Source organism: Podarcis muralis, chromosome 13, assembly GCF_964188315.1.
Source record: "Podarcis muralis chromosome 13, rPodMur119.hap1.1, whole genome shotgun sequence".
NCBI classification, from domain to species: domain Eukaryota; kingdom Metazoa; phylum Chordata; class Lepidosauria; order Squamata; family Lacertidae; genus Podarcis; species Podarcis muralis.
The window spans coordinates 1,182,770-1,204,456 of NC_135667.1; the positions used below are offsets into that span (position 1 = coordinate 1,182,770).

General features: G+C 53.3%; 1 protein-coding gene across 1 annotated transcript; it reads right to left on the minus strand.

The window, feature by feature from the left end:
• Positions 1 to 414: 414 nt before the first annotated feature.
• LOC114581660 (calpain-5-like) lies at positions 415 to 16,568 on the minus strand. The gene is made up of 12 exons (XM_077916723.1): positions 15,126 to 16,568; positions 13,451 to 13,582; positions 12,521 to 12,729; positions 9,531 to 9,723; positions 8,306 to 8,502; positions 7,709 to 7,786; positions 6,234 to 6,417; positions 4,583 to 4,708; positions 3,730 to 3,926; positions 2,389 to 2,510; positions 1,753 to 1,889; positions 415 to 864 (listed from the first exon to the last, which is right to left on the minus strand). Exons 1-12 carry the CDS (start codon positions 15,288 to 15,290, stop codon positions 685 to 687), a joined length of 1,920 nt encoding a protein of 639 aa, XP_077772849.1. The 5' UTR covers positions 15,291 to 16,568; the 3' UTR covers positions 415 to 684.
• Between the last annotated feature and the right edge of the window lie 5,119 nt (positions 16,569 to 21,687).

Consider the following 21,687-nt stretch of genomic DNA (forward strand, 5'->3'; position numbering starts at 1 on the left):
TCCAACCCTTCCTTGCTTTTGGAACGCAACAGAAATAAATGACAACAAGCAGCACAGCTTCTTCTTGAGCAGGACAGCGGTCCTTGCGTGTGTGCCTACAGGTCTCTGCCGCGGCACAGAAAAGCCTCGCTTCACATGCCCCTGTCGCTGCCAGGATCAGACTGCAGCCATCAGCAGTCTTACTCTCCTGTAAGCGCCATGGATCTGGGCCCGAAACCATGTTGTTGGGATACTGCCGGGGAGACGGGGGCATCAGGCAGGCCCCCAGCTTGCTCCGGACGATCACCGGTCTCCCGTGGAACAGCATCAGTCAGCCAGGGACATGAGCCTCAGATACGCTCAGAGACTTGTGCACACTCTGTCAGCAGAGTGTGTAAACCATCACACAGCGGATGAGGCGGACAGAGGCAGATGTAAGCATTATTTACAGCATTTATTCAGCATAGTTCAGGAACAAAGGAAAACATGTCTGCATCCCTTTGTCTCCGGCAAAACAGCAGTATGGCAAAAGCAACATACAACGGATGTTCCCAGCAGATAGTGCTGGAAGTAAACAGGCATGTGATACACAACAGTCATGCCTGTACCCTTTTAAGGTGGAATGGAACTATATCCTAACATGCCCACCCCTAGGCGGGCACCCAATGCAGTCCCTGGCGCCCACAAAGGGCTCCTCGGCCGAGCTCACAGAGCCAGGAGGTCGGAGCTGGTGGAGGTCTCCACGAGGATGGAGCCCGGGGGACAGGAAGGGGGTCCCCCTTGCAGCCGCAGCACCTGCCCACTTCCGGCGTCCGGGGGGGTCTCCGCAGCCAAGACTTTGACGTACCCCAGCCGGGTGCTGCGCAGGAACCGCCTGGCCCACACCTGTGGAGCGGGGAACAAAAGGAGAGGAATGTGAGATGGTAGATTGGGAAGGGTTATGCAAAACAGATTTGTAATTTACGGCGTGTTGTGAATTGAAAGAAAACTACAGTAGTACCTCCACTTACATAACCCTCTGGCTTGGTAAATACTATCTTTCCTCGCCATCCTTCCTTTCCTGTTTACTGCCTGTTTCTGACCTCCAGGAGGGACGCGGGTGGAACTGTGGGTTAAACCACAGAGCCTAGGACCTGCCGATCAGAAGGTCGGTGGTTCGAATCCCCGCAACGCGGTGAGCTCCTGTTCCTCGGTCCCTGCTCCTGCCAACCTAGCAGTTTGAAAGCACGTCAAAGTGCAAGTAGATAAATAGGTACCGCTCTGGCGGGAAGGTAAACGGCGTTCCGTGCGCTGCTCTGGTTCACCAGAAGCGGCTCAGTCCTGCTGGCCACATGACCCGGAAGCTGTACGCCGGCTCCATCGGCCAGTAAAGCGAGATGAGCACCGCAACCCCAGAGTCGGCCACGACTGGACCTAATGGTCAGGGGTCCCTTTACCTATGACCTCCATTCATTCCTGTTTTCATTCCTCCTTCATTCCTGTTTTATTTACCCAAAACGTATGCATGCTCAAATTAGTTCTTTGTAGTTTTAACTTTGTCCCCATGTGGTAGGCTTTTTTTTAAATGCTGTGTTAAAAGTTCTTTTGTTAATAAAAGGGAGCTGGGTCAGGGTGTGGCAGATGATTATTGGCACTTCCTCCCAGAGTTTTGCTGCCCAAGCCTTGTGTGTATTGTATTAATCAGGGTCCAATCCTTCCCATGCCTTCGGAGCACAACAGGTGGGAGATCATGTTGCTGCCCGTGTCCGCCCCCCCCCCCCCAATTCCACTCACCTCGATGCGGATGGGCTTCTGCGGGCGCCGGCGGCAGAAGACGGCCTTGAAGTTGAAGTCTGGGCTGGAGTTGGCCTTGTGGAGGCAGGATCGCACCGCCTGCCCTTCGGAGCAGACCTTGACGTAGACATCTGGGGCTGGAGAGAGAGAGGGAGGGGGACACACCCCAGTCATTTGCCCCCAGGCCTCTTGGGGGACCCCTCTCCTGGGGCCTAGGTCTTCCTCAAGAGCCCCTCCCTCACCAGCACCCGCCCCCCTGGGCACAGGTAGACTATCCCTGAATGTGGAGGCTCTGCACCACAGCCTAGAGCTGCTGGCAGGCGTCTCCTCCCCCTTGAATTCACCCTGTGCCTTTTGGCAAGCCATCTAGGGCATGCCCTCAACACCCGCCTTGTGGCAGCGAGATCCACAGAACAATCTGCCGTTCCAGCATCACAGGGGGGTTGGGCTGGATGACCCTCAGGGTCCCCCCTCCAACTCCACCGTTCTGCAATTCTGGTCAAGGCTCCCAAAAGGGGTGGCATTTGGGAGAGGGGAGTGTCTTTCTTTGGAATCACAGAACCGTACAGTTGGGAGGGACCCCCCAGAGGTCATCTAGAACAACCCGCTGCAATGCAGGAGTCGTCGCAAGCTCACCTTTGCTGGAGTTGGGGAGCGCCAGCCCCACGGCCCGATGGACCCAGACGGAGGTGATGAGCTGGTGGGATCCGGAGCAGCAGCTGCAGCGCGGAAGTGGGGGGTCATTGCGGTTGACGGCCCTGGGGGGGCGCAGAGGGGGAGGGAAATAAGTGTATTTTTATTCTAACATGGGGGGGGAATAGCCTTACAGGAACATAGATCCCTTACCTTTCCCGCCCCGCCCTGGCCACAGTGATCCATGCGAAGGCTGCCTCCAGGCTTGACTACTGTAATTCGCTCTAGGCGGGGCTGCCCTTGAAGCTGTCCCAGAAACTCCAGCGGGTGCAGAATGCTGCAGCAAGGCTCCTCACGGGGTCTTTGCCACGGGAGCATATTCACCCAGTGCTTTTCAAGCTGCACTGGCTCCCGGTGGAGTACGGGGTCAGGTTCAAGGTGCTGGTTTTGACCTTTCAAGCCTTATGCGGCCTAGGACCCTCGTACCTACGGGACCGCCTCTCCCGGTATGCCCCGCAGAGGACCTTAAGGTCCACAAATGACAACATTTTGGAGGTCCCAAGTTGCAAGATGGTTAGATTGGTCTCAACTAGGGGCCTTTTCAGTAGTGGCCCCAACTTGGTGGAACGCTCTGTCACAAGAGAGTAGGGCTCTGTGGGACATCTTTCCGCAGGGCCTGCAAGACAGAGCTGTTCTGCCTGGCCTTTGGTTTGGACTCAGTCTGACCCTTATGTTTCCCTCCCCTTATGGTTTTGACTTTTAAAACGAGGCTGCATTTAAAATTGCATTTTAACCTGTTTTTTAAATTTCCCCCCTTTTTTTCTTTTTTTCTTACATTTTTACTGAAATTTTATTGGTGTTAGCTGCCCTGAGCCCAGCTCTGGCCGGAGAGGGCAGGGTATAAATAAAATTTATTATTATTATTATTAATTATTATTATTACAGGACTCCCAGGGGTCATCCAGTCCACCCCCCAGCAATCCCTGCTTAGGGCCTCTTTGTCCAAAGCCCACCCACTCACTAAACTCCCCTGTGAACTGCAGTTTGCCAACAACCCTGGGAACCAGGGGTCTGCGAGGGGCACGTGAGCTCCCAGGAATCGTTTTTTGGGGGGGGTGCTTTCAAATTAAATACACTGCCAAGGAGAGAAGCCCCACCAGCCTCTGTCTTTAGGTTATCCCACAACCGGCTCCATCTGTCGAGAGGGAAAGGCACTCTGCCCATGCCCAGAGGAACACTTGTCACCATCGTGAAATCGCAAGTTGCCAAGCGTCAGGCGAGGCGAATGCACTCTGCAGATGCTCAGAGGGAGAGGGAGACTGGGGTTCGAGGGGCACTGCTCACCGCAGCCTGGCCGGGCGCTCGCTGTAGATGCGCAGGAGGAAGGCGCTGCTTTGGCCGGGGTCGAAGGTCGTGGGCAGGAGGGCGTAGCGGCCCCCGGGCACCTCCGCCCGGAGCAAGACGCTGCGGGAGTTGATGTAGGTGGAGCCGGCCGTTCGGGGTGGGATGCGGTGCAGGCGCCAAGTCCGGTTCTGCTCCACCTGCGAGGAAGGGAATTACATGGAACAGGGAGGTGAACCCAGAGGTCATCCAGCCCAACCCCAGCAAGGCAGGAATCGCCGCTCGACAATCACCAGGGGGTGGCTTCTGCTCAAAGGCCTCCGTTGGGCTGGATGAGTCCTGGGTGTCCCTTCCAACTCTGCAATTCAAATTGCAGCACCAACGCCCCCTCCTCAGCCCCTCCCCTGCCAGGTCAGGCAAGGCCTCCCCCCAGGGCGGTTTATTAAAAGCTTTGTTTTGAAAATGCCTTCTCCAAAGGTCTTATCTTACCACACTAGGGATTGTGTAGCTATTTCTGAAATTTCATGCATATCAGTTAATATCTTGACCCTCCTCTATGAAAATAGCTATTTACTTGGCCGTTTTTCTATGTCGTGAAGGATGAAATTTCAATTCAGCAGAGCAGGGTCAAGATATTCACTGATAAGTGTGAAATTTCAGATATAGCTAAATAATCCCTAGTGTAGCAAGATGATGATGATGATTTTATTTATATCCCACCCTCCCCAGGCGAAGCCAGGCTAAGACATTTGGAGCAGGCATTTAAAATAAAAAGTTTTTTAATGAACCGCCCTACTCCCCCCCCCAAGAGCTTCGCGCCCCCCCACGCCCCCCAGAACAAGGTGCTTGGACTCACGCTGAAGAGCTCGAAGCCAATGGGGAGGTTGTGCCCCCCAGAGCCAGACCCCCGGAGCTGACGGGTGTCTTCCTGCTGCAACGAGATCAGGACCGAGTCTCGAACCCCAGACACGTCAAAGAAGAACTGGGGGGAGAAGAGAGAAAACGTCAGCCTATTGTTTTGACTGCATATATATATATATATATATATATATATATATATATATATATATATCTGTTAATACGTACACACACACACACACACAGTCTTTGTTCATGGAGTTTTCTTGGCAGGGATACTGGAGTGGCTTGCCGGTTCAAAGGTCCGTATAGTCAAAGCTCTGGTTTCCCCAGTAGTGATGTATGGAAGTGAGAGCTGGACCATAAAGAAGGCTGATCGCCAAAGAATTGATGCTTTTGAATTCTGGTGCTGGAGGAGACTCTTGAGAGTCCCATGGACTGCAAGAAGATCAAACCTCTCCATTCGGAAGGAAATCAGCCCTGAGTGCTCACTGGAAGGACAGATCCTGAAGCTGAGGCTCCAAGACTTTGGCCTCCTCATGAGAAGAGAAGACTCCCTGGAAAAGACCCCGATGTTGGGAAAGATGGAGGGCACAAGGAGAAGGGGACGACGGAGGACGAGATGGTGGGACAGTGTTCTCGAAGCGACCAGCATGAGTTGGACCAAACTGCGGGAGGCAGTGGAAGACAGGAGGGCCTGGCGTGCTCTGGTCCAGGGGGCCACAAAGAGTCGGAAACGACTAAACAACTCAACAACAACATATATATTGGTTTGTTCTTGTTCTTATTCTTATTATGTACCATACAGTGGTACCTCTGGCTGCAGACACTGTCCATTCCGAGGTGGTGTCACACTCCGAAAAGTCCGTAACCAGAGCGACACTTCTGCGCATGTGCAAAGCGCGATAGAGTGCTTCTGCACATGCGCGAACTGCACAGGACGCTTCTGCGTGTGTGGCGAAACACTGAAATAAACGCTTCCAGGTTTGCCATGTTCTTAACCCAAAAAAAACACAACATGAAGCATTTGCAAGACGAGTTATGACTGTATAGGCCTGACTATAAGCTTCACCTCCCCCCCCCCCCCCAAATTCCGACCGTGAAAAGTTAAAGTGTGGCTTAAATTTGCAACCTTACAAAAATGGGCTTTTACGATATCGCTGCTGAAACAGATATACGGTAAAACGGAACAGGTGTGAGTGCCTGCGGAATTTTAAGGGAGCGGCTTATATTCGCGTGTTGTCTTCCCCCCCCCCCCCGAATTTTAAAGGTGCAGCTTATATTCAGGTGCGGCTTATATTCAGGCCAATACGGTATTTTGCGTTTTTATCCTGCATTTTTATGCTGTGCACCTCCCTGAGATCTACGGATGGAGGGCAGTATACAAATTTAATAATTTACATAATCGAACTGCAGAATTGGGAGCAACCCCCAGTGGACATCTAGTCCAACCCACCTTGCAATGCAGGAATAGCAGCTAAAATGGAGACAGAAAATGAAGGGCGTTTAAGGCCTACTAAGCAAAAGAAATAAAACGCTCAAAAAAAGAACTCAGCCTGCCACCCTTATTCTCAGCTTGCAAACAACTGACATTGATGAGGTTTTCGAAATATTCGGTCCCAGAACGTCCATCGCTTCCCCCAAATCACCTGGGGGTTCTCCAGGAAGGTGTCCCGGTGGTTGAGGCAGCCCCCTGCCCGCTTCTTCTGGGGGTCCCACTCCCCAAACTGCAGACCCTCCACCCAGCTCCGCCGGCAGCTCAGCCTCGCCGTGTTCATGCGGCGGCAGATGACGACGTCTGTGAAATGGGCGCAGAAGTCCTCAAAGCTCATCCTGCCGGGGAAGTCAGGGAGACGGGGAAGAAGAGTCAGGCTGGGGCTGGTGAGGTCGGAAATATTCTCCTTCAACCTTCCTGTACATGTGTGTGGCTTGGCTCACTTACTCGAGCCGCCTGGAGCTCCTTGAACACACTCTCTCAATGAAGCAAAGAGAACGAAAGATTACGAAACATTGGGGTGTGTAGACTTAGAATCATAGAATCATAGAGTTGGAAGAGACCCCAAGGGTCATGGAGTCCAACCCCCTGCCAAGCAGGAAACACCATCAGAGCACTCCTGACATATGGTTGTCAAGCCTCTGCTTAAAGACCTCCAAAGAAGGAGACTCCACCACACTCCTTGGCAGCAAATTCCACTGTCGAACAGCTCTTACTGTCAGGAAGTTCTTCCTAATGTTTAGGTGGAATCTTCTTTCTTGTAGTTTGGATCCATTGCTCCGTGTCCGCTTCTCTGGAGCAGCAGAAAACAACCTTTCTCCCTCCTCTATATGACATCCTTTTATATATTTGAACATGGCTATCATATCACCCCTTAACCTCCTCTTCTCCAGGCTAAACATGCCCAGCTCCCTTAGCCGTTCCTCATAAGGCATCGTTTCCAGGCCTTTGACCATTTTGGTTGCCCTCCTCTGGACACGTTCCAGTTTGTCAGTGTCCTTTGCAGCTTATTTTTTAGTTGCAATTTAGTGAATATTGCTTCAGAGATTATAAACGCCTTATTGGTTTGCTAATCAGATGGTGTGTCATGCTCCAATTGTGATGTCCAGCTATTTTTTTAGTTTGCTGTTTTACTAATATAGTGTTTTATCGGTTGCAATTACTGACGTTGTGTGGTTATTTGTTGCTTGTGAGCTGCTCTGGGGCTCATTTGAGCCGGAACAGAAATACTATCCGTCAGTCAGTCAATCAATCAATCAATCAATCAATCAATCAGTCAGTCAATCAATCCATCAGCTGTCAGAGTCTGGTCTTGGCAGGCTGGGAGTGGGGCTGCAGGGGCTGCCCCATGGAGAGGGAAAGAGGGGCCAGCCTGCCTTGGGGTCTTTCCACAGGCATAGCCAAACTCCGGCCCTCCAGATGTTTGGGACTACAATTCCCATCATCCCTAGCTAACAGGAACAGTGGCCAGGGATGAAGGGAATTGTAGTCCCAAACATCTGGAGGGCCAGAGTCTGCCGTTGCCTGTCCTAGAGACCCTGAAAGGGAGCCTTGCAGGATCGTACCCCGAGGGCCACCACAATCACAGAGAGACCAATGGAGACCCCCCCAAAACCCCCCAAAACTTACCAGAATTCGCCATCGTCCCGAACGGTGACCCCCATTTGCTTCCGATTTCTCTGGCTCACCTTCTGCCATTCTGGGGACCTTTGAAGTGGGGGGGGGGGGAGGTTTGAAGTGAGACAGGACAAAACCCTCCGCCCCTTGAGCAGGACCCTCTCTAACAGCCCCCCAGAGCCCACCTGGTCTCCTTTCCCCTCCAGGGGGAGCCCACCACATTACATTGCAAGGGGTTGGGCTGGATGACCTTTGGGTTCCCCTTCCCACTCTACATTCTAGGATCTGTTGGAGGTTTTTAAGCAGAGATCAGGCAACCATCTCTTTAGGGATTCTTCAACTGCGACTCTTGCATTGTGGGGGTTGGACTAGATGACCGCTGGGACCACCTCCTATCTGTACAGTATGTACAGGTCCATAATTCTGCGACTAAGGGGGTTGGCTGCTCCCCCCAGATTCTTGCATTGTGGGGGTTGGACTAGATGACCGCTGGGACCCCCTCTTATCTCTACAGGCCCATTATTCTGCGACTAAGGGGGCTGACTTCTCCCCCCCCCCGGGCCCCTTCCGCCCACCCCAAAGGCAGCCTTCCCGCATGCCCCCCCTTACTTGTCGCTCCAGGCCCCGTTCCATTCCACCGTCCCCCAGGGGTTCCGCATGCGAATCAGCTGCAGCTTCTTGACCTTGAAGAGCTCCAGGAGGTTCCTCCGGCGCAGGTGGACAGTCCTGACCGCCGTGACCCCGTAGGCGTGGCCCCTGACCAGGCCGCAGGGCAGCTCGGCCTCGGGCCCCTCGCCAGGGAGGGACTGTGGGGGGGGCACAACACAGAGAGATTCAGAGAACGGCCGTGCAAGACAAAGAACGCCACGTGGTGGTCTTGCAGGAAGGTTAAGGCTTCCTGGGAAACGATATACAATGAAACGAAAAAGATGTTTAAAATAACATTTGTAAAAAAACAACAAAGCCTTTCTCTTGGGAATTATAGGGTTAGAACTACCTAAATTGTACAGAAACTTATTCATGTCTGCAACTACAGCGGCAAGAATGTTATTTGCCCAAAAAGGGAAAGGAGAATTCCCAGCAAAAGGAAGAATGGATACAAAAATATGCAGAAATGGCAAAACTTACTGGAAGAATAAGAAATCCAGATAACGAACTTTTTTATAAAAGAGTGGAAATGGTTTATTGAATTATTTACAGGTAAATTGCAAGCAGGTAAAAAAACACTGGCAGGCTTATTGTAATAACCTGCAGTTACGTAAGAGTAAACATTGGAAGAAGATAAACGAGCAAGTTAAGTGAATTTGGATATGAAGAAGATGTTTAAAAATAAATTTAAGGAACCGGAGAAAGAGGGGGAAGGAAGTCAGGTTCTGAAATGTCAAAAGGATTGTAAAATCAGTGAAATGTATATATCTGAAAAGCAGAAATAAAAATGGGGGGGGGAGACAAAGAACGCCGACCCTGTGGCCCAACCAGACCACAACTGAAGCACACAGACACCCCCAGTTTATTACTGATTTCTTATTTATTTATTGCAAGCCTTCGCAGCAGCAGCGGGTGCTGAGCTTCTCCCCTGCTTCTCTATTTACTTATAATGCTAGTTTAATCTTTATTTAATTTATTTATTGCACTGATATCCCAACCCTTTCCCTCTCTCTCTCCCCTTCCTCATTCAATCCCCAACAACAGCCCTGCAAGGAAAGCCAAGAGTCAGAGTCTGGCCTTCAGGGTCACACCCAGCGAGCGCCGGGATAAATCGAACGCTGGTCTCTTTCCACGCTCTAACCACTGCGCCGCGCTGCCTCTCCGTCACCTCGGCCTCTTTTCTCACCCGGATAGAGCAGCTGACAAGAGCCGCCCGGGCGTGGGCTTTCTTCAGCTGCTGGAAGAGCTCCTTCCGCTTCTCGGGGTCCGTGCCGAAGCCCCCCTCGTCCAGCGCCAGGGGCTCCGAAATGCCCCCCGAAAAGTCCACCAGCGCCTCGGCCGTGTTGCCGCCCTCCAGGGCCTCGTAGCACCCATTCAGCCTGGGGAGGAGAGGAAGGAAAGGGTGGGCGGGCTGGAATGCGCAGTGGTCAGCGGGGAGGGGGCCCCCCAATGCTGAAGTTGGGGCTGGGGTGTGCTGGTCACTCCCCAATGACCGGTCTTTGGGGCAAAGGAACAAGGCCCATCCTCAGAGCAGGTGCCCTAACCATTCGACCACACAGCCCTTGAATGGGGGGGGGGGGAATTACGGCCAGACAGCTGCCCCAATGGAGAGTCTGTCAGGAGGGGGGTCTGAGCACCCCAGCCGCCCTCCCCACACTTGCGAAGCCCATTATTGACATTTATTAAGACTGAAAGTGGACTTTAAATTAACTTCCTTTTCCTTTGGTGATGGAACCCCTATTTGGGGACTTCACTGTCTTTTCTGGCCCACGTAGAACCAGTCTGGAGAGTTGGCCTTGGTGAAGATTTGCCGTTTTCTCCCCGCAAACAGTTTTCGATCTGGGCTTCCACTGAAATGAGGCTGCATTTGAAGTAGTATTTTAATCTTGTTTTTAAGTTGCACTTTAATCAAGTGTTTTTATAGCTGGTGTTAGCCGCCCTGAGCCCGGTCTTGGCCGGGGTATAAATAAAATTAAATAATAATAAATAATAATATCTGGCAAAACATAATGGTTGATAGAAAATAGAATAGCTGGATATTAATTTGAGCAAATATATTAGTATATTTAGCTGGTGGGCGGAGAATCAGAAGCCATTTCATTTTTCTGTGTTTCCTTTCCTTTTACTTTTCCCCTTCTCCCATTCGTTTTTCTAGATTAGATTTTTTTTTTTTTTAAGTACTCTGGAATATTATAAAAAGAGCCACATGACATCTGACGGCTGTCCGTCAGGGGTTCTTGAGCCGCGATTCCTGCGTTGCGACTGCGGAACTCCCTGCCACAGGAGCCAACCTGGATGCCTTTAAAAAAGGATCACACAAATTCATGGAGGAGGAAAGAGCTATCGATTATTGCTCTGCGTCCACAGTCAAAGCTTCTGAATCACAGTTGCAGGAAATCGCAGGACGGGGGAGCGCTCTTGTGTTCGAATCCTGACCGCAGGCTTCCGCACTGGGGCATCCACTTGGCCACTGTGAGAACAGGGCTAGATGGGCCCCCATTGGCCGGATCCAGCAGCCAATGGGGGCTCTTCAGAAGTTCTCCAGGTGCAGAGGCAGTCTATTTTGTTGGGAAACTATGTACGTGCAGCTACTCACACAGTCAATTAAGGTCTGGCAGACAGCCAGAAGGTCATGTGAAGGAGTAAGTCTGCCTGGTGATAACAGAGACATGGAGACAGCTCCCTGACTGGTCAAGTTGTCTCAAGGGAGTGATAATGAATGGCCTACTAACTGGAATGTGTTAGTTCAGTGTTCAGGGGTTCAGTGTGTCAGTGAGTGCAGGAGTTGTGAGTTGTGTCAGAGAGAGCTAGCAAAAGGTCTGTGTTCTGTTCCTGTAAATAGGTAAAGGTCAAGGGACCCCTGACCGTTAGGTCCAGTCGTGGCCGACTCTGGGCTTGCGGCGCTCATCTCACTTTATTGGCCGAGGGAGCCAGTGTACAGCTTCCGGGTCATGTGGCCAGCATGACTAAGCCGCTTCTGGTGAACCAGAGCAGCGCACGGAAACGCCGTTTACCTTCCTGCTGGAGCGGTACCTATTTATCTACTTGCACTTTGACATGCTTTCGAACTGCTAGGTGGGCAGGAGCAGGGACTGAGCAACAGGAGCTCACCCCGTCGTGGGGATTCGAACCGCCGACCTTCTGATCGGCAAGTCCTAGGCTCTGTGGTTTAACCCACAGCGCCACCCGTGTCCCGGTGTTCCTGTATAGTCCGCTGTATATACAGTGGTGCCCCGCAAGACGAACGCCTCGCAAGACGGAAAACCCGCTAGACGAAAGGGTTTTCCGTTTTGGAGGCGCTTCGCAAGCAAGACGAATTTCCCTATGGGCTTGCTTCGCAAGAAGAAAGCCCATAGGGAAATCTCCGGGGACCTCTTTTAAAATGCTGGCGGTCGGGAGCAAAGACTTTCTCCCACCGCCGGCCTTCAGAGGAGGTCCTGGACCTCTTCTGAATGCCGGCGGGGGGCAAAAGTCTTTGCTCCCCCCCACCGGCCTTCCCGAGATAGCGGAGACTTCTCCGCTGTCCCGGGCGATCTTAAAATGCTGGCGGTCGGCAGCAAAGCCCTCCTGTCCCCGGAGCTTGCGGGGCGGGAGGTGGGGAGAAGGGCTTTTCTTCCCACCGCCAGCCTTCAGAACAGCCTTCTGAAGGCTGGGGGTGGGAAGAACAGCCCTTGTCCCCCCCCCCCCCCAGCCTTCAGAAGAGGTTGGGGGACAGACTGTCCCTGGACCTGGACTGAAGGCGGTTTCCATAGGAACGCATTGATTGATTTTCAATGCATTCCTATGGGAAACCGTGCTTCGCAAGACAAAAAACTTGCAAGAAGAAAAAACTCGCGGAACGAATTAATTTCGTCTTGCAAGGTACCACTGTAATAAACACCTAACTACAAGTTCCTAGTTCCTGCTTCGTCTATCCTGACTGCAGCCAAGTCGCCAATTGCTTCCGTGGATTCTGCGTTGACTCTGCTAGCTCTGGCTGAGGTCCTGCAACGAGTCGGAAAGTTGCAAAACACCAATAGGTTTTGCCAATATATCTCGCTCCCTAGGATCCTGGGGTCCTTCCGCTATTTTGAGGCCAGGAAGCTGAACCAGCTGGCCTGATCCAGTAGCAGGTCTCTCCTTACGCCCTTGAGAAGACCCCCCCACCCAATTCCCCACCCATTTTGCCCCACCCACTTGGCGTAGGCCTTCTCCAGGAGGGCGCTCCAGAACTCGCGGGGCTCGGCCGAGCGGCAGAAGAGGAGCTGTCCCTGGCGGCAGGGCAGCCGGTCGTCCACCACAACCTCTGTCCAGCTGCCCCAGCGCCAGAAGCGGAAGCGGAAGATGCCGCCGTAGGCATGGGGCCGGCGAGGGTCCCAATCCTGCTCCCGGGGGTTGGGGATGACCTGAGGGAAGAGAAGCAGGAAGGGCTTTGGACTCGGGCAGGAGGAGGCCAAAGAAAAAGGCAGAGACACAAACTCGGTGGATCAGGGGAATGCTGAGGACATAGTTTATCTTGATTTCAGGAAGGCTTTTGACAAAGTGGCCAGGATTTTCTCGTGAGGAAGCTGGTAAAAAGAGGGGGGCGATGAGGCAGCTGTTAGGTGGATTTGTAGCTGGCTGACTGACCAAACCCTTAATGGATCCTTGCCACTTTGCACATGCTCAGAGGCACTCAAAGAAGCCAGAATCAAGGCTAGGATCTGGGTTTGTTTGTCTTAAAAAAAGAGAGACTTTTTCTCTTTATTTTTTCTTCTTTTTCTTTTCTTCTCTTTTTTTACATATGTGTGCTTATCTGAAATATATATGTATTTATTTGCAACATTTTGTAATAATTACTGTATGTTAAATTAATTAATTTTAAAAATAACAAAGAGAAGAACTGGATTCTGCTTGGGCGCAGCAGGCCTGGCACCCGGACACCCCTCAGAGGGCAGCCCTCTGGACAGGGCTGCATCTCTCTTTCGAGCACTCTGCACATGCCCAGAGGCACCCTGGCCTGAACCAACCAGCCCCGGTTCACATCACGGCTAGATCCCGCTTGCAAACAAGAGAGAGGCTGGTGTCTGCTTGGGCAGAGAGGGGGCAGAGAAGGGGGGTGGGAGTGGGCAAAGGAGGGGCCCCTACCTTCTTCCAGATGCTGGGCTCGCTGGCCAGGCAGGAGGCGGCCGCCACAAACCAGCAGTTCCCGAGGCTGCCCTGGTGCAGGTCCCTGGGGCTGATGCCGTCCACAAAGAGCCGGGGGTCAGTGCACAGCTCCTGGCCAAGGGAGGGAGAGAGGCTCTCTGGACATTGGAACCCCAAACGCCCCCCATTATGGGGCAGGACCTGGCAGACCCAGGGGGCTTCTCATCACCCACCTCCCCCTTTGAAACAGCCCTGCCAGGTCTGCAGCTGAAGCAGCAGAAGCCGGAGGCAGCATCCCACGGATCATAGCGCTGGAAGAGGCACCCAGAGGCATCTAGTCCAACCCTGGCAATGTGGGAAATGACGCTCCTGCCTTCCCTGCTTTATATATTATAATAAAATAATAATAATAATTTATTATTTATACTCCGCCCATCTGGCTGGGCTTCCCCAGCCACTCTGGGCGGATTCCAAAAAAATATTAAAATACCGTAATACATCAAACATTAAAAGCTTCCCTAAACAGGGCTGCCTTCAGATGTCTTCTAAAAGTCTGGTAGTTCTCTTTGACATCTGAAGGGAGGGCGTTCCACAGGGCGGGTGCCACCACCGAGAAGGCCCTCTGCCTGGTTCCCTGTAACTTGGCTTCTCACAGGGAGGGAACCGCCAGAAGGCCCTCGGAGGTGGACCTCAGTGTCCGGGCTGAACAATGGGGGTGGAGACGCTCCTTCAGGTATTCTGGGCCTTTGAGGCCATTTAGGGCTTTCAAGGTCAGCACCAACACTTTGAATTGTGCTCGGAAACATACTGGGAGCCAGTGAAGGTGTTATGTGGTCCCGGCGGCCACTCCCAGTCCCCAGTCTAGCTGCCACTTTCTGGATTAATTGCAGTTTCTGGGTCACCTTCCAAGGTAGCCCCACGTAGAGCACATTGCAGTAGTCCTGGTGGGAGATAACCAGAGCATGCACCACTCTGGTGAGGCAGTCTGTGGGCAGGGAGGGTCTCATCCTGCGTACCAGATGGAGCTGGTAAACAGCTGCCCTGGACACAGAACTGACCTGCGCCTCCATGGACAGCGGTGAGTCCAAAATGACTCTCAGGCTGCGCACCTGGTTCTTCAGGGACACAGTTGCCCCATTCTGGACCAGGGAGTCCCCCACACCTGCCCAGGCCCCCACTCTCTCCCACCCACCCCTTTGGGGTCAAGGACACACCCTCCTCTTGGAGGGGACCCCATGTCTATGGGGGTCTGCCGAGCTGAAGTCCTTTGGGTACAGTAAGATTCCCCATCCCACCCCAAGGCCCCATATTTATGTATTCATTTAATTCCCACCCCACTTTTCCCTCCTAATACAGGGATAACTCAGTTCGCAGACTCTTAAATCTCAAGGTTGTGGGTTCGAGCCACATGTTGGGCAAAAGATTCCTGCATTGCACACGGGGTTGGACTAGAGAGCCTCTGAGGGTCCCTTGAGACTCTGCAATTCCGTGATTCCACAGAGTTCAAGGGGGGCTCCCCTTCTCAATAATCCCTGCAACAACACTGCGAGGGAGGCCAGCCTGAGAGAGGCAGGGAGACCACCCCCCAAGGGAGCTTCACGGGGGCTGAGTGGGGGAATGTGAACCCTGGCCTCTCCTGCGCTCTAACCACTAGGCGCCCCTGTCTCCTGCTCACCCCGGGGCGCTTCCAGGAGACTCCCTGCAGAGGGTCTCTGCGGTAGAAGAGGGAGGCGTTGGTGGCCGGGAACTCGGGGTCCTCAAAGAGGGTCTGCTGCTGCAGGCAGCGCTTCTTCAGGCGCTGGTAGCGCTGGCCCCGGAAGAACTTCAGCCTGGAAGGCATGGCGACCTAGAGAGATGGGGGGGGGGGGACATAGGGCGGGGGGCTCCAGCCCTTGAAGGAGGGACGAGGGACCCTGGGTCAGAATTATGGGGGTAAATGGAACAAAAACACAGGTTAGGAGGCAAATTTGCATAGCTAGCATTTGATTGACATTGAGAAACAAGACTAAGAGCACCTATTGATCTAGGAATGTATTAGATAATATGTAAAGAAATAGACAATAATAAGAGTACATTCTCTTAGGACTAGCCGCCTGAGAAACAGTTTCTACCCAAATACAATTCTGGTTTTAAGCGCAGTATAAGGAGTCTCTATAGGAGCATATTGTATTTTAAAATGGGGTTTCAGAGTTTTTAGGGGGTTTTGAATGTCTTATGTAGATTTTTCAGTTTCATTGTTCTGTATGGGACAATGACAATAAAGATATCGTATTGTATCGTACATTCATTTGCAAAAAAGGAATATACAATGGGAAAGACAGTCTAGTGTGTTGGTATGTATATGATTTGGGGGGGGATTGGTTTTTGTTTTTTCTCTTTCTTTTTTTGTTTTTCATTTTCTTTCTAGGTACATAAAATTTGTATATAATTTTTGTATACACGTTGGAAATTATATTACAGTAAGTCCTGTAATGTAATAGGACAACGTTTACCGATGTAATATAAGAATGTTAACAAATAAATAAAATGCAAATTCAAAAAGAAGCAGCAGCAGCCCCCAAAGCGACAGAATAAAACAGGAAGAAGAAAAAATAGGAGGCAGATTTGACTTTTATTCTTTCGAAATCTAATCACGGAATTGCTGAGTGGGAAGGGAGACCCCTAAAGGCCATCCATCCCAACCCGCAACACAGGAATCAACGCAGCCTGTCAATTCCTTAAAAATTCCTGAGAGTTTGCCTTTCGCGGGTCAACGGGGGGCTTATAGGGCAGGGAGGGAAGACCCCACACAATGCCAGGCCTTCGCTGCCCCCTCCTCTCCTACTGTGAGATCACCGCTGCCGCCTCACAATGGCTTCTCCTCCCTGCCCCCCCCTCCCCACCGGCTGGTTTCTTGGTCCTCAGTCTGCAATGGCTGCCCACCTCCTGCCATGTCTTCCAAGCACAGCTCCTGCCAGGAGGTCGGGGACTTGGCCATCAAGTTTCTGGGAGGCCTGGTCTTGCTCTGCGTAGCCAACAACGTCATTGCTCTGGTGAGGACGGGCGAGGGGTTTGGGGGGGGGGAGTAATGCCCTGTTAGGCCAAAGCCCCCTATTGCAGGAATTTATGCATAGGTTGGGGGGGGGGGTTGCCCCTCCAGCAGATATCATGCACATGCAGCCCACTACCAAATCAGAACAATCACTTTTGTGACTTGTCCCCACAAAACACTTCAGCACAGTTTCTTCCTATCTATTCAAAGGGCCTTTGCTGCACAATACCAAATGTAAGAATTCACTGATAAATGTCTCTATGTACTGGCTCACAGGTGTTGCAGTAAAAAACACCCCCCAATCATTCAGTTTGTACAAACTTGACACACACACACACACACATTCACACATGACATACGCGACACTTCTGTTATAAATTCATAGAAAATCACCCGTGCATCGGATCTGTACCGTTCCACTTTTATTTTCCTCTATGAAGGAAGAACTATCAAAGGGGGGTGGTTTGATACAGGGCAGCCATAATCCCTTGAGCATGCCAACACGTCTACAGGAGCCCTACCCAGTTGGCATGCCAACCTTCATGGTCCTAGACAGCCTCTTGGGCTTGCCGATCAGAAGGTCAGCGGTTCGAATCCCCGTGACGGGGTGAGCTCCTGTTGTTCGGTCCCTGCTCCTGCCAACCTAGCAGTTCGAAAGCATGTCAAAGGGCAAGTAGATAAATAGGTACCTCTCCAGCGGGAAGGTAAACGGTGTTTCCGTGCGCTGCTCTGGTTCGCCAGAAGCGGCTTCGTCCTGCTGGCCACATGACCCGGAAGCTGTACGCCGGCTCCCTCGGCCAGTAAAGCGAGATGAGCGCCGCAACCCCAGAGTCTGTCACGACTGGACCTAATGGTCAGGGGTCCCTTGACCTTTACCTTTAACATGGTGATTAGCAGCTAATAAAAGTTTGGGTTCTCTTTTGTTTGGGGCTTCCACCTTGTTCCACCTGGTGGCAGGTGGGAGTCCCGTCGCGACAGTCTTCAATCAAGACCAAGCCGACTGGCTGCTGTTTTGCTCTGGGATTCCTGGCTGGGGTCCTTGTTTTTTTGTCCAAGGGAGCCCTCAGATTTCTCTGTTAACACCCCCAAATATGAAGTCTCCAGCTGCCAACAGTGGCCAGCTAGGGGTGCCGGAATCCACCCCTGACCTCCTCCCTCTGGCTCTGGGGCAGGAAATTCAAGAATTGTAGACCTGTAGATTTGGGAGGGACCCCTAAGGGTCATCTAGACCAACCCCCTGAAATGCAGGAACGACCCAAGCCCAGCTGGCCCACCTGAAGCTGGGACTGGTTGTTGGAGGAGGACACCTGATGCCCCGCTCACTGGACCTGCTGACCTGGCCTCATAAAAGTGAGCAGGGAGGGGCTGGGCGATGGGCTCTGTGGGGCGGGGAATGCTTTCCTCTGTGAAGGAGCGTTCCCAGACCCGGTCTCAAATTTACCATTCTTGGGCAAGGTGATTGAGCGGGTGGTTGCTGAACGACTCCAGGCACACCTGGAGGATGCGGACCATTTGGATCCCTTTGAGTCAGGATTCAGGCCTCATCATGGGACTGGAACCGCCTTGGTCAGGAGAAGTGAGGTCACAGGGAACCAGGCAGAGGGCCTCCTTGGTGGTGGCGCCTGCCTGGAACACCCACATAAACAACGATCTGACTTTCAGAAGACACCTGAAGGCAGCTCTGTTTAGGGAAGTTTTTAATGTTTGATCTTTTATCACTATTATTATTCTGTTGGGAGCCACCCAGAGTGGCTGGGGAAACCCAGCCAGATGGGCGGGATATAAAGGAATTATTATTAATATTATTATTTCTTGCCCCCCCCCCCAGCTCTGCCTGCCTCCGCCGCCCTTCAGCAGCAAAGAGGTTCCCCGGAGCAAGCGCAAGAGAGAGAAGCAGGAGCAGGAGGCGAAAGAGGCGCTGGAGCCGACAAGCAGCCGAGGTCGGGGAGTCGGTTTTTGTGGGATGAGAAAACTTGGGGAGCCACCAGAGGCGGGGGGGGGGGGAGGAACAACACAGGGGCAGCCTTGGACCACGATCCCCATTCACATCACAGCCCCTGAAAGATGCTCCCCCCCAGACTCTGCAGGGACCCCACAATGGAGCTTTGCCTGGACTCTGCACAGTCCAGGATGGCCTGTGTTGCTCTGCCTGCAGCAGGCCCTGAGTTCGAGTCCTGACGGCATATGCAGGCAGATCGGCAACCCAAGGAGAGCTGTGGCTGGCCAGTGGGCGTAGGGCCCTGTTCTTTGACTTTGGGCTCTCCGGGGTGTTGCCTGGACTGCAATTCCCACCTCCCTCAACCACGAGCTGAAAGGGGGTGATGGGAGTTGTAGTCCAGGCGCTGTCTAGGCGCCGCTGGCCTAGCTTGGAGCCTCAGGCAGCTTCTTCCAGGCTCCCTCCCTTTGCCCATCTTCCCGCCCAGAAAAGCCCCCTTCCCAAACTTCTGGGGCTTGTCTGCACTGCAGTTAAAAGCAGATCTGAGGTTCCTCCTGTCTCTTCACCCCATCCCAGGTGAGGATTTCCCCAAGCCCCCCTTGGGTGTATCTATATCAGCACTGTTTGCACGGGCCGGCAGCAGCAGTGGTTCTCTGGGGTTTGCCAGGCCTAGCTGGGTGTGTTGTCAGGGGTGGGGGGGGCTGAACCCAAGGCTACAGTGCCCCCCCTTTCAGCTGGAGGTGGTACCGGGAGCCCCATGGTGTGTGGGATGGGAGATTCTCTTCCCTCTCTGCTTTTAGGTCCAAGACAGGGTGCAAATCAAAAGTCAAGGAAAAACTGAAAAACTTTGTTTGTTTAGTCGTTTAGTCGTGTCCGACTCTTCATGACCCCCTGGACCAGAGCACGCCAGGCACTCCTGTCTTCAGCAAAACAATAGAAACACTTAACTAACTGACCAACCTCATTGGTTCTCCCCCCTCCAACAAAAGTCCTGCCCCACCCAACAAGAATCCTGGCTACACTCGTGACTGGGGGGCAGAGTCACTTGCACCCAAGAGGGCCCAGCCCTCCCATTCAGCAGAGTGAGGTGGCCGCCTCAGGCGACTGGTTTTGGGGTGCTGAGAAAATGCATTTTAAGAGTTGCATTTAAAAAGTAAGGGAAAGAGAAAGAAAACCCGCTGCTTGCAGGATTCTCTAGCTCAGATTATGATGATGATAATTATTATTATTATTATTATTATTATTATTATTATTATTATTATTTATATCCCGCCCTCCCCAGCTGCTGAAGCCGGGCTCAGAGCGACTAACAACAGTAAAAGTAACACAGTTTACATAAAATCACGGTCAATTAATTGAAATACATTCTAAAATCAATTCATTCTAAAATCAATTCAAATCAAATTAATGGCAACCATTGGGCTAGAGTTCTATGAGGATTACAGAAGGAGAGAGGGGGTCAGACTGTGCCCTGGCCAAAGGCCTGGTGGAACAGCTCTGTCTTGCAGGCCCTGCAGAAAGATGTCAAGTCCCGCAGGGCCCTAGTCTCTTGTGACAGAGCCTTCCACCAGATTGGAGCCGCGGCTGAAAAGGCCCTGGCTCTGGCTGAGGCCAGCCTAACCTCCCTGTGGCCCGGGACCTCCGAGACTTGGCTGACTTTGGCTGCTATGCACACACACACACACACACACACACAGAGAGAGAGAGAGAGAGAGAGAGAGAGAGAGAGAGAGAGAGAGTGTCTTTGCTGTTGTGCTTGAGGCAGGAAAACACCAGCCCCTGCTTCCTCGGCTTGCAACCCCAGCAGAACTCAGCCCAGTAGCAGCTGGAGTTAGGTGCATAGGGCGGGCTGCTCTCAAGCATGTGCAGAGCGCCTTCCTGCAATGCTCCCTTGGAAGGGCTTCCCTTGCACGAAACCTATAGTGCGGCAGCACATACAACTTCGGAACTCCCTGCGTTTTGACACCAGGCAGGAGCCTTCAAGGGCACCACTTCCGGCGCCAGGGACTTAGAAATTGCATTCTGTCCTGCGCGCATTAAAGTCGGGTTGCAAGTTATTCCCCGTTTCCCTGGGTAACGGTATATTTTTCTGGTAAACCGCTCGAGGGCGTTGCTGTCGCCGTTTCCTAAAAGCAGGCAGTTCCAAAAAAACTCTCATGCAATAAAAACCTCCCCTCGGTGGGCCGGTGTGACTTTGGGTACCGGAATGGCCGAGTGCCTCTGGCGCACGGAAAGGTCCGCAGATGGGGGTGCGCAGAGTTGCTCCAAATTGGGACGGGGGCACAGAGAGGGAGCAGCAATTTGGGGACCCTCCTCCTTGGGGCCTCACCCTCTCTCTCTCTCTCTCTTCCCCCCCGCACCCGAATTTGCAGAAGGCGGACGCCCCAAGAGCGCGCGCAGCACCCACCGCGCCTCCTCTCGTCCAGAGACGCACAGACACAGCTCCAGCCGGGCGGCCCTCGACGGCGGCGGCGGCGGCAGCGGAGTGAGCCGTCGGGGCTCCAGGCGAGACGGGATCGACGGGAAGCGCCCCGAGCCGTCGAGCAGCGCCCGGCGGCGGGAGCAGCAGCAGCAGCAGCAACCGGAGGAGTTGGAGGACCCGTCGGGGCGGCACCGGCGCTCGCGGCAGCAGGTGTTGAGCCGCTCGCCGTCCCCTCGGGAGCGCCGCCTGCGCGCGCCCTGCCCCTCCAAGATCCTGATCCTGCGCACGGACTCCAAGGGCGAAGTCCCCAAAGGGAGCTGCGGCGGCGCCCCTCGAGGGCAGGTGGTCTACGACGCGCGCTGGCTCCCCTGCGTGCTGGGCGAGGGCGGACAGGCGACGCTGCTCCCCCAGCAGCTCCGGGAGCTGTGCAGCCAGACGCCCCCCGTCAGGCGGCCAGGGGGGGCCTCGCCCGCCCGGGTCAGTAAAGACGTCGCCCAGTGAGCCCCAGACGTGTCCGCGTGTTTGTGGGGAACGGAGGCTGCTGCCGCCGTGCGCCCGGGTACTCGCGCGTCCTGGAAGCCTCGCCTCCGATAAACGGCCTTGGTGCGGGGCTAGGAAGGGGTCCGTGGGAAAGGCAGGTCGGATCCTGCCCCTCTCCGACGGGAGGCGGTGAGGGGCACCGTGCGTCGCAGAGGGCTGGACAACTAGAGGACCCTTGCCAGCCAAAAGTGGTGGCATTCGCCATCTCCGGAGGCAGCGAGGGCGTCCAACCTGCGGGGCTTCAAAATCAGCCCTGGAATTGCAGAGGCACCTCCAGGGGCCATCTAGTCCAACCCCATGCGCTGCAG

What these genes read in the sequence shown, in the direction of transcription:
- LOC114581660 (XM_077916723.1), bottom strand. Translation starts at nt 15,290, where the DNA reads ATGCCTTCCAGGCTGAAGTTCTTCCGGGGCCAGCGCTACCAGCGCCTG. An exon ending in CTGGAGAAGGCCTACGCCAA is followed by an intron (nt 9,724 to 12,520) that starts GTGGGTGGGGCA and finishes TCTCCTCCCCAG; the next exon opens with GCTGAATGGGTGCTACGAGG. An exon ending in CGGGACGATGGCGAATTCTG is followed by an intron (nt 6,418 to 7,708) that starts GTAAGTTTTGGG and finishes CTTCCCCGGCAG; the next exon opens with GATGAGCTTTGAGGACTTCT.